Source organism: Acomys russatus, chromosome 6 (assembly GCF_903995435.1).
Source record: "Acomys russatus chromosome 6, mAcoRus1.1, whole genome shotgun sequence".
In the NCBI taxonomy this organism is placed as follows: domain Eukaryota; kingdom Metazoa; phylum Chordata; class Mammalia; order Rodentia; family Muridae; genus Acomys; species Acomys russatus.
In genome coordinates this window covers 84,881,596-84,898,613 of record NC_067142.1, presented here as the reverse complement: position 1 = coordinate 84,898,613, position 17,018 = coordinate 84,881,596, and the positions used below count along the sequence as shown (strand labels likewise).

The window sequence follows — 17,018 nt, the reverse complement described above, 5'->3', positions numbered from 1 at the left end:
GAAACACGGTTTTCTGACAGCTGGGAGGCTGGCCGGTTTTGCTGACTTCTGGTCACCTCTCCTTTGCTATCTAATGTGTGTATGGTGGAGCCAGGGGATAACTTTAGGTGTGGTTCCTCAGACACTATCTATCTATCTATCTATCTATCTATCTTCCTTCTCCAAGTCTCTATCTAATCTATCCATCTCTATCATTATTGTCTATTTATCTACCATCTGCCTATCATCATTATCTGTCTCTCTGTCTGTTAGTCTATTGTTTTAAGGCAGGATCTCCCACCGGCCCAGAACTCACCAAGTAAGCTAAGCTGGCTGGCCTGTGAGCCCCAGGGAGCTGCCTGTTTCTCCTTTCCCAGTCTGAAATCACAAACCCAGGTCCTGGGTATTGAACAAGGCAAGTGCTTTATAGAGTAAGCTGCCTCCCCAGCCTGTGGCTTATGTCTTCTCCCTCCAGCCTGAACTGCAGAGTTCCTTCCTGGACAGCCACTTTGCAGCCTGCTAACTAGCGTGCGTGCACACTTTCCCGTGCACGCCAGACACGTGGATCTTACAGTTATCTTTGAATTAGGGCAAGGGTTTTGGAGGAACAGCTGTGGCCCGCCTTTCTGGGAGGATTGTGCTTTGTGCTGCTGTGGTCAAGATCCCAGGTGCACAGGGAGAAACACAGTTGGCCCTGGGAGCAAAGCTAAAAGCTACTACTGCTTGCCACAAGCAAGCAACCTTGGTTGGCTTGGTCCGCAGTGTGCTTTTAAAAGTGCCATAATTGCTTTGAGGAAGAGTCTAGCTAGGTATTCCAGCCTGGCCTTGAGCTTCCTCCAGCCTCCTAGCTGCCTGGGCATCAGTCCGTCTTTTTTCTGGCGGTACTGAGGATTCAACCCAGGGCCTCGTGCTTGCGAGGCAAGTGCTTTCGCACTCAGCTGCAGCCCATATTGCTGTATCATGCAGCTTCCTAGTACACTGTGCTGGGTGAAAGCCATTTGAAGGTTGCTGTCTCAGCTACTCTCTCTTGCTGTGCTAAGACATTCTGACCAAGGCAACGTATGGAAGAAAGTGTTTGGGGGCTCCCAGTTACAGAGCGCGAGTCCACAGCCGTGGCTGGGAGCGTGGCAACAGGAAGGCAAGGCTCGGCAGCACTGGCTGGCTGAATTCTCAAAGCCCACCCCCAGTGACACACCTCCTCTGACAAGACCATACCTACTAACCCTTCTCCAACGGCCCTTTGCATACCCGGTCCTGTGGGTGCTGCGTTTATTCAAACCAACACAGCATCTCATACCCGGCATGTGCTAAGGACAGGGTCTCACAGAGTAGCTCTGGCTGGCCTCAAACTCACAGAGATCTGTCTGTCCCTGCCTCTTAAGAATTGGGGCTAGCCGGGCGTGGTGGCGCACGCCTTTAATCCCAGCACTCGGGAGGCAGAGGCAGGCGGATCGATGTGAGTTCGAGGCCAGCCTGGTCTACAAAGTGAGTCCAGGATGGCCAAGGCTACACAGAGAAACCCTGTCTCGAAAAACCAAACAAACAAAAAAGAATTGGGGCTAAAGCTGTCCGCCACTGTGCCTGGCTCCTGTGTTCAGTCGTTATGGCTTCAGGATATAGTCTTCAAAAATGGCCAGGGCCTCCTGGTGGTCTGATAAGGACATTGAAATGACATAGAGGATCAGTGAGCAGGGGCCAAGTCACATCAGGACTTTGCTCAGGGATCTAGACAGTTCAAAGGATTAAGATGTGGAAATCTCTGAAGTGGAAGGCTGATGTCTACCCAGTTTGGCCACTGCAGGAAAGCAAGTTGGCAGGAAGATGAGATGGTGAAGGCAGATTCATTAAAAAATATTTATCTGAGCCGGGCGTGGTGGCGCACGCCTTTAATCCCAGCACTCGGGAGGCAGAGGCAGGCGGATCGATGTGAGTTCGAGGCCAGCCTGGTCTACAAAGTGAGTCCAGGATGGCCAAGGCTACACAGAGAGACCCTGTCTCGAAAAACCAAAAAAAAAAAAAAAAAAAAATATCTGTCGGGTGGTTGGTGGCACAGGCCTTTAATCCAAGCACTTAGGAAGCAGAAATAGGCAGATCTCTGCGAGTTCATGGCCAGTGAGGTCTACAGAGCAAGGTCCAGGACAACCAGGACTATATAGAGAAACCTTATTTCAAAAAATTATTTGGAGGGGAAGTACACACACACACACACACAGATAAGTAAATAAAAACACCTTAAGTAGCTCCAAGTACCCTATAGAAAACCAGATAAGAAAAAAGTGCATGGTTATTGTTTGTTTCTCATTTAACTACTGAAGATGGCATGTGCGCATGTGTGGAAGCCAGAGCACAGCTTGCGGGAGATGGTCCCCTCTTCATCATATGCTTTCTGGGGATGAAACTCAGGTCACGTGGCTTGGTGTCAGGTGCCTTTACCTGCTGAGCCTTAACTGTTCCGAAGACAAAGGCTGGAGAGCTCTGTTGGCACACCTGAGCTCTCCAGCACAGTGCCGTGGCATTGTTTACCTTAGAAGCATCCCTTCCCTGGGCATTCTATCGGGAATGACCTAGAAGAATTGGTTCTAGGGCCGTGTGACCTCACCACGAATAGTGAATGGTCGTGTGACCTCACCATGAACAGTGAGTCGTGTGCAGTGTCTAGAGGGGTCTGGAAGTGTGGTGCCTCTTTTCTGGCCTTCCAGGGCCTAGAGTAGGCTGGTGACTCAAGCTGCTGCTCTGCGATTATTGGTCAAACCAACATTGTAGGGCGTCGGGAGGTAGCACAAGCACACGGATCCAGGTTTGTGCACCCAGGGCCAATGCTAAAAAACAAAAAGTCCAGGCCTTGAGGCTTGTGCTAGTGATCTCAGCCCGGGGAGGGGGGGTGGAGGCAGAGAGATCCCTTGGTATCACTGGCCAACCAGCTTTCCTTATGAGTTCCGGGACAAGAAGAGGCCCTGTCTAGGAAAGCAAGGCCGGCAGAAGAAATGACACCAAGGTGAATCTCTGGCCTCCACACTTGTGTACATACTGCACACTGCACATACACACAACTGAAGTCATGGCAAGAGGCTGCCACTAAACCACTGTGGGCTAGCAAGTGGGGAGAGTCCAGGTGTGCCATGTGAGTGGCGGGCTGAGAGCAAAGGTGATTTTCTACATGGTAGCCCAGGTTGTTGGCACAGGAGTGGCAGGCGTGATGAGAGTGGCAGATTGTCACAAACGGGACTCCATCTGACTTCTCTCTGCCCCTTCACCCTCTGGGTCACCAGTGAGCCTTGGTGGCTGGGCTTGCTGTCTCTTGAGTTCCAGTTTTCCTCTCTTACTTGGACAGCCCCAGAGGCCCTTGGATCCTGCTTGCTCCACATGGAGCAATCAGAACTCACTCTGACTGTGTTTAAAAAACACACTTGGCTGAGGAGAGCACTCAGGAAGTTGTTTGCTGCATAAGTGTTGAGTCCACTTGAGAGCTCACTGTGGCAGTGTACGCCTATAGTGCAGCAGCAGAGAGCTGGGATGGGGGGTGTGTCTTAGGACTAGCTGGCCAGCCAGTCTGTTGATAGCCCGGGAGTACTATCAGATGCTGGACGGCCATGCTCTCTGCATTCTTACGGCCTCTGTCCCTTCCTTGACTCCACCTGCCGAAGATATTTAACCAACGGGCAGCCTTCCATTGAGCGGTTCCCTATCAGCTTTAAAACCTACTTCTCAGGAAACTACTTTCACCATGTCGTGCTGGGGATTTACTGCAACGGTTACTACGGCTCGCTGGGCATGAGCCGAAGGGCTGAGCTGATGGACAAGCCGCTGACCTTTCGGACCCTGAGTGACCTTGTCTTTGACTTTGAAGACTCCTATAAGAGATACCTGCACACAGTCAAGAAGGTCAAGATTGGGCTGTACGTCCCCCACGAGCCTCACAGCTTCCAACCCATTGAGTGGAAGCAGCTTGTCCTCAACGTCTCAAAGATGCTGAGGGCCGACATCAGGAAGGAGCTGGAGAAATACGCCCGGGACATGCGGATGAAGGTGAGTGCCGGGCAAGCGCAGGCTGTGTGCGAGTGCCCTTCCCCGCTCCTGTCATTGGCTACTTTACACATGGGACAAATTCCCTGATCCCACAATACGAAAAGGAGGAAGGAGGGTGATTTGGGTCACAGATCGAGGACGCTGCTCCCCATCATGGGAAGTGACAGAGGTAGGAGCCTGAAGCAACCGTGTCCACGGCTGGGCCTCAGCTTTCTCATTTTTGGTTCCAGTTTGGCTTCGGCCTGGGAAGTGATACCGCCCACCTTAGTGTGTGGCCCCACCTCAGTTCACCCTGCCTAGAAACTTCCTCAGAGCCACGCCCAAAGAGCCGCTTCCTCTGTGAGGTCCGGAACCCCATCAAACTTGAGAGCCTGGATGTAGTAACCACACTATCTGCTGCTCTTTCTGGATGACAGGAGGCTGCTCTTGCTTAGTGGCCACGCTGTAGCAACCAAACCTCTGCATCCTTGCTTGGTTGGACAGCTAGCCTCTGCCTGTGATAGGGCCTGCCCTTTATGCTGGTGGAGCTTGCACCCTCAGTTTCAGCCAACTGTGGATCAAGCATAGTATGAAACAAACTTGCAGCTGTCCTGAAAATCTAGTTTTTTTCTTAATATTCTCTAAATAATATATAGCTCAATAACTATCATGCCCTCGGCGTTACAGGTCATTCAAGCTGTGAGTCCAAGTCTACAGGAGGATGCGTATAGGTCATGTGCAAACAGGGGCTGGAATACCCAGGGATTTTGGGGTCCTGGAACCAATTCCTACAAGGACCCTGTGGGGCAAATGTGCTTCAGTTTGCCCCTCAGTGACACCATCTTAGATGTTATAAAGTGGCGTCTCTCCCCTCGATTCCTTTTATGAACTAAGATTTAAAACTGAGAGACCAGGTCCATTCCATCACTGTGCTGAAACAGAGGGGCTCCCCAGGAAGTTATGTCTCAGGTGGAGACAGTCACCCTGTGCTATGGTCTGTTTCAGAGTCACGCTGCATCTCTGTGGCATCAGGTTCTGAAGTGGTGTCACAGTAATCACTGTGCTGAGCCTGGGTAGGGGGCCTCGTCCATTCTTCTGTCTGCCCACCCCTATGGTGGCAGCACACCCACCTCTCCCTCCTGGGCCCGTGGCTGTCTTTACTCTTCAGGATCTGGGGTGGTGATCTGGAGCCCACTCTGGCTGAATGTGGGGAGGGGAAGGCATCAGCAGAAGCTGCTTTCGGGGTACTGGAGTACTTTAGAGGAGACTTTGCCTCCCAGGGTGAGAAACTTCCATGCAAGCAGCTTCAGGAAGCTGAAGGGCTGGGGTTGGCTCCCTTCCCTCCACAGACAAGGGGACTCGCTCTCTGAGAAGTGGCATTCTTATCTTTTTGCAAGGAACAACGTGAGGAATGTGCATCCGGGGTGGGCTGGGGTTGGGGTGTTATACTGTGGGAAGGTGAAAGATGGGGGTCCTCGGGGTCCAGTATGGCTAAGTCCTTCTATCTTCTTCAGATCTTGAAGCCTGCAAGTGCCCACTCTCCAACCCAAGTGAGAAGCCGGGGGAAATCCCTGTCTCCCCGAAGGAGACAAGCAAGCCCTCCGAGGAGGCTCGGCAGGCGGGACAAGTCGTGAGTACCACCTTCTCTTCCCTCGTGCACATGTTTGCACACACATTTGCAGCCGTGTCCTGACCTGTGTGGATAAAGCTGAGTGTTCTCTGAGGGGTCCTATATTCACAGGTCATATGTGCAAACGGTGCCATAGTGCATGCCACACCTAGACAGCCCCTGCCACCCAGGCGGCACGCTGCTGCAGAGAGCTGAATGTAAAAATGGAGGGAGAGGCCAGGGAAGGCCTGAGATGGAAGAGCACTGGAAACAGAACCAGGAAGTGTAGATGCAGAACCAGCTTAGCTACGTAGGAGCCACCATGGCATTTCTTGTAACTCTCATAGTGTGAGTTCAAGTTTGTCAGTTTCATAGACCTGCTTTTCTCTGTGCCCAGCAGGATGTGCTTGCCGTTAGCCGGTGGCGGCCCAAGGATGCTTCCTGGCTCTTCCTCATCCTTGGTTAACTACCCTAGGCTGGTGATGTCACAGCAGCTCTTCCTTAGGTCAAAAAGATTCATGTAAGACATGACGGTTGAGCTGCCAAGAGTCCCCAGAGCAACCAGTGATGTTACTGAGGCCACAGTCACACTGAAAAGTTGCTGGTGGCTAAAATAATGGCAGCAGGTTGTCACAGTGGCCCCTTGGGTACTGGGGACTGGGGCAGTACACAGGAGTCCTTGGTTGAGTTCCTGCTCAGCCATCTGGTAGCACTAGCCAATCAGACCTTAGTCCTGAGGGAGCCATAGTTTGCATTCATAAGAGGCTAAGGATGATTCTTCGCCTGTCACTCAACATTCTTGAACAGGTCCAATCAGATCACGTGGTGGGTGGGGCTTGTTAATGGAAAACCACTTTCACAGTAGCATGTTCTGATCAACATGCCCATCCTATAGGCTACGCAGGGAATGTTCTGCAGGGGCCGCTTTTGGATGAAAGAGCCAGGACACAAAATGAGTTTGTTATCTTGGTCCCGAGCCAAGACAACTCCCTAGACTCTAGGGCGTGGCGATGGAGAGGGGCGGTTCTGTTTAGAGGATAGCAGGGTAGGACCGAGTGTTTTCAGTTCAGAGAAGGGTCTTGCTCTTCACTCCACACCCTGTGCCCCCCAGGCTTAGCACAAACAGCTGGCAGAGGCTTGCCAAAATGACAGGCATCCAGGAATGGGAAGTGGAGTCTAGGTCAGGACGCTCGAGCATAATAGGGCCATTCTTTCAGAGACAAGGGACTGCTCACCTTCCATGTGTGGGTTCCTAGTCCTGCCCTTAATGCCGTCTCTGTGTCCTCACCATGCCATCCTCTGACTTCACACCTGTCCTCACCATGCCGTCCTCTGACTTCACACCCGGCTTCACACCCATCCTCACCATGCCCTTCCTCTGACTTCACACCCGTCCTCACCATGCCGTCCTCTGACTTCACACCCATCCTCACCATGCCGTCCTCTGACTTCACACCGTCCTCACCTTGCTGTCCTGTGACTTCACACCGTCCTCACCATGCCGTCCTCTGACTTCACACCCGTCCTCACCATGCCGTCCTGTGACTTCACACCGTCCTCACCTTGCTGTCCTGTGACTTCACACCGTCCTCACCATGCCGCCCTGTGACTTCACACCGTCCTCACCTTGCCGCCCTGTGACTTCACACCGTCCTCACCATGCCGCCCTGTGACTTCACACCATCCTCACCTTGCCGCCCTGTGACTTCACACCCGTCCTCACCATGCCGTCCTCTGACTTCACACCTGTCCTCACCATGCCGTCCTGTGACTTCACACCATCCTCACCATGCCGTCCTGTGACTTCACACCGTCCTCACCTTGCCGTCCTCTGACTTCACACCCGTCCTCACCTTGCCGTCCTCTGGCTTCACACCATCCTCACCTTGCTGTCCTGTGACTTCACACCGTCCTCACTGAGCCCAAGCTCTCTCTGACTCAATCATCCATTCCAGCTGCACTACAGTCTCAGAACTGTGATCAGAGAAACCCTTCCTGAAGGCTCAGTGACTTGGACCCAGCAGTAGGAGGGGAAGCCCTGTCATTTGATCTTTTGTCCCCTTTGTCCCATGAGCAGGAGGGTTGCGGTGCCCACAGAGGGTGCTCTTCCCTCCAAAACCTGGGCCAGTCCACAAGAAGAGCACCTCCTTCTGAGGCACAGAATGACAGCCACCAGCAGTTCAGCATTTCTGAGTCACCATTTCTGGTTGGATCTCTTGTACCAGCACCCACAGGAACTTAGTGTAGTCAGTGGTGAGGGAAGTCCTTAACCAGTAAAAGCAGCTAATACAGTAACTGCCAGGGTTCGGGGCCGGAGGGCTATCAGGATGGCTAAGAGTCTGATGGTGACGGTTTGATGTCTAAGACAGAGGAAAATGTGAGTTGAGACTGTGTGGGCTCTGAGGTGCTTCTCAGACTTCCAGAGGGAATATTCTAGAAAATACTGATACTAGAGAACCAGGGCTTAAAGACGGATTAAAATTGGAGGCTTCAACCCAGAAGTGACAGTTCAAACAGTGGCTCCTTGGTGAGGAAAGAAAAGGAGGGAACAAGGAACGAGTAGCTCTAGGAAGGTCAGAGGTGAAGGTCAGGTGAAGGTCAGAGGTGAAGGTCAGAGGTGAGACCGACTAGGAGACGAGTCAGGGTGGCTAAAAGGGGGATTCTGTCCTTGCCCCTGGTGACAGTGTTAGACAGCTGCCCACTCCTGCCCTACCCTGGGAACCCACTGACCCGCATGGTGCATTAAAGTGGCCCTGGGAGCGAGGAAAAGAATGAGGACAGGTATTGGCCCCTAAGTCAGGGAGGACAGTGTTCAGGAAGAGAGGGTTCTCTTCTGTCACTGTCTTCCCTTCGTACCCCATGGCTCAATTCACTGCCAGTGTTGGCAGCTCCAGGAGGACCAAGGATCCGTGGCCGAGTGGCAAAGGTGTACTAGTGAGATTCGGGGGAGGAGCAGAAGATGCTGTAGATTGGGGGACCTTTGGAGCACAGCACGACAGCACGACAGCGCTAGGACTGTGAAGAGGAGAGTGACGGAGGGAGCTGGGAGGAGGAGAGCACACAGGGTGAGCCCTGAGCTGAGACCCAGTGAACCGGACTGGGGCTTTGGACAAGCCCTTTCTTCGGGCCCTGGCTTCTTTCCTTGTAAAGAGGCCAGGCGCTGCGCTGGAGTGGGTTCCTCGAAGCAGTTTGCGGAACACAGCATCCCCTCTGGGTTTCTTCCTTGCAGACCTGAAGAGAACAGCACTGTTACTGGAGACAATGTGGAGATAACCAGGAGGAAGAGGTGAAGGCTCAAAAATAAAGTGCTGAATTCAGGAAGCAAGGTTTTGGGGGAGCCAGGGTCAGAGGCACGGGACGCTACAGTGAGAGCTTAGGGTCAGGGAAGGGTTAGAGGTGGTGCCGGGTGGTTTGTGCCTCTAGTGGCCTTGTGGTGGTGGTGGTCGGGTGTGGGGGGTGGGGTGGAAAGCCTTGCAGTCTGGCGAGAAAAGCGGGGTGGGGGGGGGGGTGGGGGGAGGAAGGATAGCTAGCAGAGGGAGCCAGATTGGGTAGGACCTAGGCTGAGAGCCTTGCTGACAGGTGGGTCCTGGCCCTTAAAAGGGCCTTGTTCCAAACCTGAATTGGGGAAACCACCCTCCCCCCTGGAGCCAAGCCAGCAGCTTTGGGACAGGAAGCCGAGTTTTAGTTCTGCTGCTAGGTGGGGGGTCCCCACAGCCGTTCAGCCACAGACCCGCCCCCACCTGTGCTTGGTGAGCCAAGGCTAAGGGTTTACATTAACGACCAATACGGCAAGATAAACGTGTTGAACTTGGCCAGTCCTGGTGGGCCTGAGTGAGATGGTCTCCAGGTAAACCTTGGCTGGCTCCCATGCTCAGACTTCAGTCAGTCGAGGAGGCGCCCCTTGAGTTACCCTCATGGAAGTCAGAAAGAGAATGGACTTTCCTTGCCACAGACCCTAACCTCTACTACTTTGTCATGCAGCCAAGGCAAATGGCCAAGCTGGCGCCTTCACCTACACTCGAGGAAGACAGCTGTTAGACAGCTACAGCTGTGAGTGAGAAGCTACTGGGTGTCAGGGCCCCCCTCCCTTGTCCCTACCCCTCCTGATACACTAGAATGGCCTGAGAATGGAACAGGCCCAGATGGGAAAAGGCCCCCAGGTGTTTCCTGTCCATCCTTTTCCAACCCCTGCCCCTCAAGGTCTATCCCAGCCCACTCACAGGCCAGTATATTGTAAACTTCTCAAAAAAGGTTGAGTGGCTGTACCCAACTCCCAAGGCCCCCACACCCATGCCCGTAGCCTTTCCTCCTCTGCTGAGCAGGTGCCCAGGAGTCCCTCATTAATTCTTTCCAGTGGGGCCAGATGGGGTGGTGGTGGGAATCTATAACTCGGCCAGGTGGCCTTGGAACAGCATGGTCATCAAGACCCCTGTAGCTTGAGGGTGCCTGAAGACAGTGTCACAGACACAGAGCTCATAAGGTCATGGCTCTTTTTGGTGCCATAAATCCTGGCCATTTTGCTCTTTCCCAGCATTTGGAGGTTGGGAGGAGCCTTGAAGGGGCAGCTGTGAAGGCTTCTGTTTAAAGGGACTGAGGTGAGTGAGGGGCGGGGGGGTGGTAGACACAGTCTCTCCCAGTTCCTCTTAATTCTGGGGAAGGACCAGGGAAGGACTGCTGCTGCCACGCAGGAGACGGAAGGAAGGAAGAGGCCAGAGGCAAAGGAGAGACTGGAGAGGAGAGGGCCACAGCAGGCACGGGGGCTCCAGGCTGACCCCCTCCCTCTGTTGACTCATGTATTTGTCATAACCACAGGCTAGACCAGCACCCTCAGCTCCCAGACATATGTCAACAAAAGGTTCTTCCCTTCTGACCATAGCCTTCTCCAATTAGGCTTTGGTCCAGCTAAAGCCTTGGTCTTGCTTCCTTTTTTTTTTTTAAAGATTTATTTATTTATTATGTATACAGCATTCTGCTTGCAGGCCAGAAGAGATGGTTTTGAGCCACCATGTGGTTGCTGGGAATTGAACTCATGACCTTTGAAGAGCAGTCAGTGCTCTTAACCTCTGAGCCATCTCTCCAGCCCCTGGTCTTGCTTTTTTAAAGGGACAACTTTAACCATTCAACCAGTGGCTTCAGACTCTGGGCTCTCACCAAGCTGGTCTGATCCAGAAGAACCCTTGGACACCATGGCCATGCTATTATTTTCATCTTTACCGAAGGCCATTGAGTCATTTCTAAACATGCTGAGTGCTCAGAGTGGAAAATAACCACAGTGGGCTTGAGGCCGTCAGCTGGAGCCCCCTAGATGGTTCTAGTGGCGCTCTTCTCCTCTCACAGCTGGGGCCACTCCCACCTCTTTGCACTTGTCTAAATAATCCCTTTAGGAGCATGTGTGTCACTGGGTTGACACGAGAGTCAGCTGAGTGGGAGGGTAAGAGTGACTTCACCAGCCTCAATTAAGATCAGGTTTCTAAAGAGAGGAGGCATCATGCCCCTCCCCCAAGGGTTCCTCTGCTCTGCTCCCCTCTAAGAGTTTTGGTCTTATTATTACGGCATTTGTTTATTTGCAAGAACATACGTACACGGGAAGAGTAGTGGACAACTTTTGTGTTCTTACCTTCCACCGTGTGGGTCCTGGGGATAAAATTTAGGTCATCATACTTGGTGACAAGTGCCTTTACCTACTGAGCCATCCTGTTGGTAGTCCTCTCCTCCAGATATGGGGAGCACTGTCTACATAGAACAGTTTCTTTACCGCTCAGCCCTGCCCCAGGGGGTTCTGATTTGTTTGCTTTTGTTTTTTGTTTTTGAGACAAGGTTTCTCTGTGTAGTCTTGGCTGTCCTGGACTCACTTTGTAGACCAGGCTGGCCTTGAACTCACAGAGATCCACCTGCCTTTGCCTCCCTCTTCCTCTGCTTGGATTATAGGCGTGTGCTACCTTGCCAGGCCCACAGGGGTTCTTAGAGACTAATGGGGGTGGAGATTGGGGTCTGTGTTTCAAACCCCCCCCCCCCGGTCAACTTAAATCAAGTCCTTTCCGACTCTGGGGTCAGTTCCTTGCAGCTGCTTTTTGAGGGGTGTCCACAGCGAATTTTGCATGGGTTGGCTCCCGAAGAGCAGGTAAGGGAAGTCAGGGGAGCCTGCTGGAGATATGGCTCAGTCGAGTGCTTCCTGTACAAGCTTGAGGGCCTGAATTCAGGTCCCTGCTACCTATGTAGAAAGCCAGGAATGGCAGCATACACATGCTAACCCCATTGTGTGGGGCAGTGATGGGGGGTAGGGGGTGAGGGATGGGGGCTGATTTATGAGGCTTGCTATACAGCCAGCTTGTTTCAGTCTATAAGCTGAAGGTCCAGTGAAAGACCATGACTCAAGGAAATAAAAATAAATTAGTTGGAGAAGTAATTGAGGGAGACGCTGGCTTCCACATGCAATCAAGGCACACACTAGGACACATACTTCCACATCCACACATGAACACCTACTGGAAAAAAAGAGAGAGAGAGAAAGAAAAAGGAAAGATCATTTCTTCACTAGGGTCGGCTTCCCCAAGGACCAGGCCAAGCCTGTTTCTCTACCCACGTGACTCTTTACCTGGCCTTCCTCCTTTTTCTTTTGTTGGCCATGTTTCCTTTTTTCCCCCCTCTCTTTTTTGAGCAACACTGTTCCTTTCAGCTATTAACCCACGGAGGGTCCTCAGGTGGGTCCTGGACACCACTCTTCAGGGCTTGTAGGCAGTGTCCTGTTTAAAGCAGCTGACCTCTAGGGCTTGACTAGACCAAAGGACATCATCACCCTCAAGGCCTGGACACAGGTCACTGACACAGCTGAGTGAGCACATCTCCATTTGTACTGTGTTTATCATTGTAGGCATCCCGGGAGCCCTGACAAGGGATACACAGAAATGTGGTGTGGGCCCATGCGACACAGGTGACTGGGACACAAGCTCTTCCATGGGATCAAGGAACACGTTGGTAGCTTCAGTGGCCACCGTGAAGCTGTTTCATGGAGAATGATCTTAGGTCAAGATGTCAGAATCTCTTAGTGGCTACCTGGGAGGCTGAGGCAGGAGGATTCCAAGTTCATGGGATACCTGGTGACTAAGACTTCCTCTCAAATATAAAATGAAAAGGGAGTTGGGGCGGGCACAGTGCTGGCTAACACAGGAGAGAAGTGTCTCCGACAGTCACGTCCCTCTTAGAGAGGCAGGCTGCTAGGCTGACAGAGTCTGGCCTCTTTTCAGTTGAGTGAGCTGGACTACTTTCCTGTCAGGAGGAAACAACCTGAAGTCTCTCTCTCACAGGTCGAAGAGAAGGACTTCACTTGAGTTTTCTCTTTTTAGCACATAAGACCTTTGATGCCCCTGTGAAGATGACAACCCCCTCACCAACATCCTAATCCCATTTACAGTCTTGCTCATGTCAACCCAAGGTGACATGGGGCTCATGAGAGTGGAAGCTGTCAGAGTGCCTACACAGTGTCATCCAGGAAAGCCACCAGCCCCGTGAATGATTTCTTCATGCTCAATCCTAGGCGATTCACTGCCAAGTGCTTCAGTGGTTTCTCAGCAGAGACTCTGACTGCACTGGGTGATCCTCTTCCATGGCATGTGGTTTCAGGGGAACTCTGAAAGAAACACCTTGGTTTGTTTTGAGCCGGGGTTTCTCTGCACATCCTGATGCGTCTGTCTCCGCCTCCCGAGCGCTGGGATAAAAGGCATGTGCCACCACAGCTGGCAAGGCCTCTTGGTTTTACACATTCAAACCTACAGTCTGAATCATCTCTCAAGGAACTGAGAATGTCTACTAGGCCCCGGGTCCCGCTCACTGCTGCCAAAAGAATCTGGCCCAGTCTTGTATTGTGTGTGACTTGTCAGGACTTGCAAGGTCCTGGGTTACAAAAGTTGTAGCCCTGAGCATGGGAAACTCAGGCAGGAGGATGCAAAATTCAAGGCTACCCCGGGAAACAGGGAAACCCTGTCTCAAAAAAAGTTAAGAGTCTGGCTAATTTTGCTGTGATGTTTATTTCCAAGTGTTCTAAGTCTTAATTTTAAAAAGTTAATGTGATTAAATTCAAGCCTCAAAGGCTCATTTGATACCAGAAATGTTTTTTTTTTAGCTTTCTTCACTGAAAGCCTTTACAACTCCTTCACGCCTCTCAAAGTAGATCCAGAAGTGGAGCGCAGGCTGGAGTGTGGGTGTGGGGAGCAGGCTTAGCTGGAGCCCCTGAAGAGCGTCATCCCTGCATGTTGGTCCCTCCCTACCATGTTTCTGCTTTCCCCCTCAGGCCTGCTCTACCTGAGAAGGTGGCTGACCTCAGCACTCTAAACGAAGTGGGCTATCAGATCCGCATCTAGGCGCGCCAGGCCGGCAAGCTATCCATGGTGCTCTTTTCTGCACTTTACCCAGCAGCTTCAGGAGGACCTGCGACCTGTTGATGAAGGACTTGTAGTTTCGACTTTGCAGAATTTACCTAGAGATGGAATCTGAGGGGGTGGAAATGGTGAGCTTTGAAAAACTCAACTGAGCAGCAGGTATGGTTGGGCTGAAGTGCTGGACAGCCCTGGGTGACTGTCTCCCTCTCAGGATCTCAAGGACACGCTGACTAGTTTTCTATTTCTCCATCTGCTGACTGTTCACTTGCTTTGGACATTATGCCTCAGCTGTAGTAAACGTGTATGGAGTTCTCTTCCACTTTTTGGTATAGTAGGTAACTCAGTCAGTATTACCGTCTTCTCAGCAATAACAAGCAAAGATGGGTGGGTTTTTTTAAGCAGTTGATATTACCTCAACATTTTGGCATCAGATATGCAATCTTAATGAGTTTTTTTATATTCTATTTGTATTGTTTTCCTAGTATTTCCTATAGGGATCTCCACGGTTTGGAGGGTTTGTTGTTGTTTTTTTCTGGTGCACACATGAGATGAGATTTAAGGTGTTATACGCAAATGCTTTAGAACAAAGCACTGAAATTCTGGCAATAAGGAAAAACTTTAGGATGTTGGAGTCATTTTTCATAAAACATCCACTAACAGTAGGTTTTCGTCTTCAAACAAGCATGTTAAGAAACTCTAGCCCACATTGTATCAATAACACTTAAGCCTTTTCCAAGTCCAGCAAAAAGCACAAAAGGCCATGCACTCATGAAAATGCAGCAGTGCCGAGATTTCCTTGGATAGAAGGGCAGACACCAGGGGCTAACTCTTCTGTCATGTTTGGTCAGCCTTCGTTTGAGTGGCTTTGCTGTTAATGTGTCCTGCTGTCCTACACTAAGGCAGATGTGATGGCAGACTGTTCCCAGTGGCTTGTTTTTAGGCACCACTTTATGGCATTTGGAAGCACTGGGGAAAACCGGAACCTCAAGGAGCAGGCCTGTCTTAAAGAAGTTCCAGCACAGTGCTGTGCCTCAGTGTGACCCAGGCCCTGAAGTACAGCAAGCCTGCCTGTGGCCACTCAAGTGCAACTTCGGCTTGCAGACCAGGAAGGAGGAATTAGAAGGCACGCAAGACTGCTATAAATCTGGAGCACAGCTTCGCGGCATCCGTCTTAGTGTGGTCACCATGCCTACTCAGGAGAGCAGAGGAGCGGCTCAAGCTGAGTGGCTAGTCCTGACAGCTCAGCATGGTCCCCTCTGGCTGTGACTTGAGGGTTCGGAGAAGTTACCATCTGCTCACTAAGTCTTCACCAGGAAAACAAACCTAGGGCCACATGCAAGGCAAAAACCATGTGCACAAAAATCCACTCTACCCTAAAGCCAGCATTGTGAATGAAAAGTTCTTTTCTTGGAAAGGTTTGGTGTCCTTTAAAGAACAGGATCAGGAAACTAAAACAGAGTGCAAACTTCATTCTCAACTCAGTCGCTTTCTTCTAGAATCCTGTCAGCTGAGTTCAAGGTGAACTGTGGAGCCTGGCCTGTGCTCAGAGGCTCCTCTAGTTTGACACCCACCACCCAAGGAAGCATCTTTCCTCCACGTCCTCACAGGCCTCAAGGTCATGTGTCCTCTGAATCCACTCCATCTGGTAAGTAGACTGATCAGAACATGGCCACCAGGTCAAGTTCCTGCAGCTGCCTGTGTTCATGGACAGCTCATGTCAACAGAGCACCAATCAGTGGGACAACCTGATCCACGGCAAGGGACAGAACAACACCCAGCTGTGACACTTTGTCATCTAATCTCTTCCACAACTACTTTCTGATTTTTAGATTCATTTTTTGAAGTAAGGTTAGGCACAGAAACATTTCAACTGCTGTCACTCCCTGTAGTTACACCAACTTCTATAAATAGAAGGAAGCCCCCAAACACCTAAATTCTTACACAATTGTTTATTTAAATAACAACTCGGCAAAGATGAGCCCCGCGTGTTTTACCTCTCCAAACTGACCTTTCCACCTGGCTGTGATTAAGAAGAAAGAACTGTGAGGGGACTGGAGCAAATTTATCCTATGCTCTGTGTCGGTATGTGCAGAGCTGGATGGCAAGTTGAGTGCTGTTGACTGACCCGTGAGCCTGGTGTTCTCGACACGCTGGGGTCCTGAGCACGTCCCTTTCTTGAGTCAGCTATCTCATGGGCGTCCTCAGCAGACATGTGAAAACAACGAGAGCCTTTGCAGGCCTTCAGCTCACTAGACAAGGCTTGCGTATGCTAGACTTTTATGTACAACCTTGTACAGTTTTTTTGACATACAATTCAGATTCTTGTTTATTCTCTTAGACTTTGTTCTGGACAATACATTTTTAAAAAAATATTTCAGAAAACCCGTGATTGTTGCAGTGGGTATTTTTCTAAGTACAGGAAGACTTGAGAGCATTCTCAAGAGCGCCAGGAGTGCATGTTTCAGGCTCACGTTCCTCTCACCACGTGTTTGTACACAGCATGGAACTGTAATAAAGCCACGCTGGAAACGGAAGGCTTTGCGGCGTTGCTGCTGTTCTGTCCTATTGAACCGATTCGCCACTTTCTCACTCTTGCGGCCCTGGTTAAACAGTCCTCTGTTTCGGTGGCTGTCAACCTCTTGCCTCTTGGCTTCATCCTAACTGATAAGGGCTAAGAAGGTGGTGACAAAGGTGACAGGGCAGCCTCTACAGCTCAGGACGTTTACCACAAAGCCCAGCACAAAGGCACAAACTAGTCACTCAGCATAGTTTACAGGAACAAAGGAAAAAGGGCTTATGACTTAAAGATGAAAAGCAGATGCTAAATCCTGAAAGGGAAGATTTCAAGCATCTATTGTCTTAATGGCAAAAGGCGCTTTATAGTTTCCCTCTGCATTTAAGACTTGGCCAACAGGAGGTTGGGGAGACGACCTAAGTGTGATCCCCAGGACTCACAAGAGAAGACAGGTACCCACATAATCCCGCAGGAGAGAGGCAGACAGCAGGGTGTGTGGGCCATGGTGGCCCACCAGCTTACCCTCTCTGGCATA

General features: G+C 51.2%; 1 protein-coding gene across 1 annotated transcript in view; it reads left to right on the top strand.

Annotated features, from left to right (window-relative positions):
* Positions 1–14,033, top strand: part of Vash2 (vasohibin 2) — a 30,175-nt gene extending 16,142 nt beyond the window's left edge. Inside the window, exons 5-7 of the mRNA XM_051148283.1 lie at positions 3,624–4,005; positions 5,499–5,614; positions 13,881–14,033. Coding sequence (XP_051004240.1) covers positions 3,624–4,005; positions 5,499–5,614; positions 13,881–13,950 — 568 coding nt within the window. The 3' untranslated portion in view covers positions 13,951–14,033. The remainder of the gene's footprint in view (positions 1–3,623; positions 4,006–5,498; positions 5,615–13,880) is intronic.
* Positions 14,034–17,018: the final 2,985 nt, after the last annotated feature.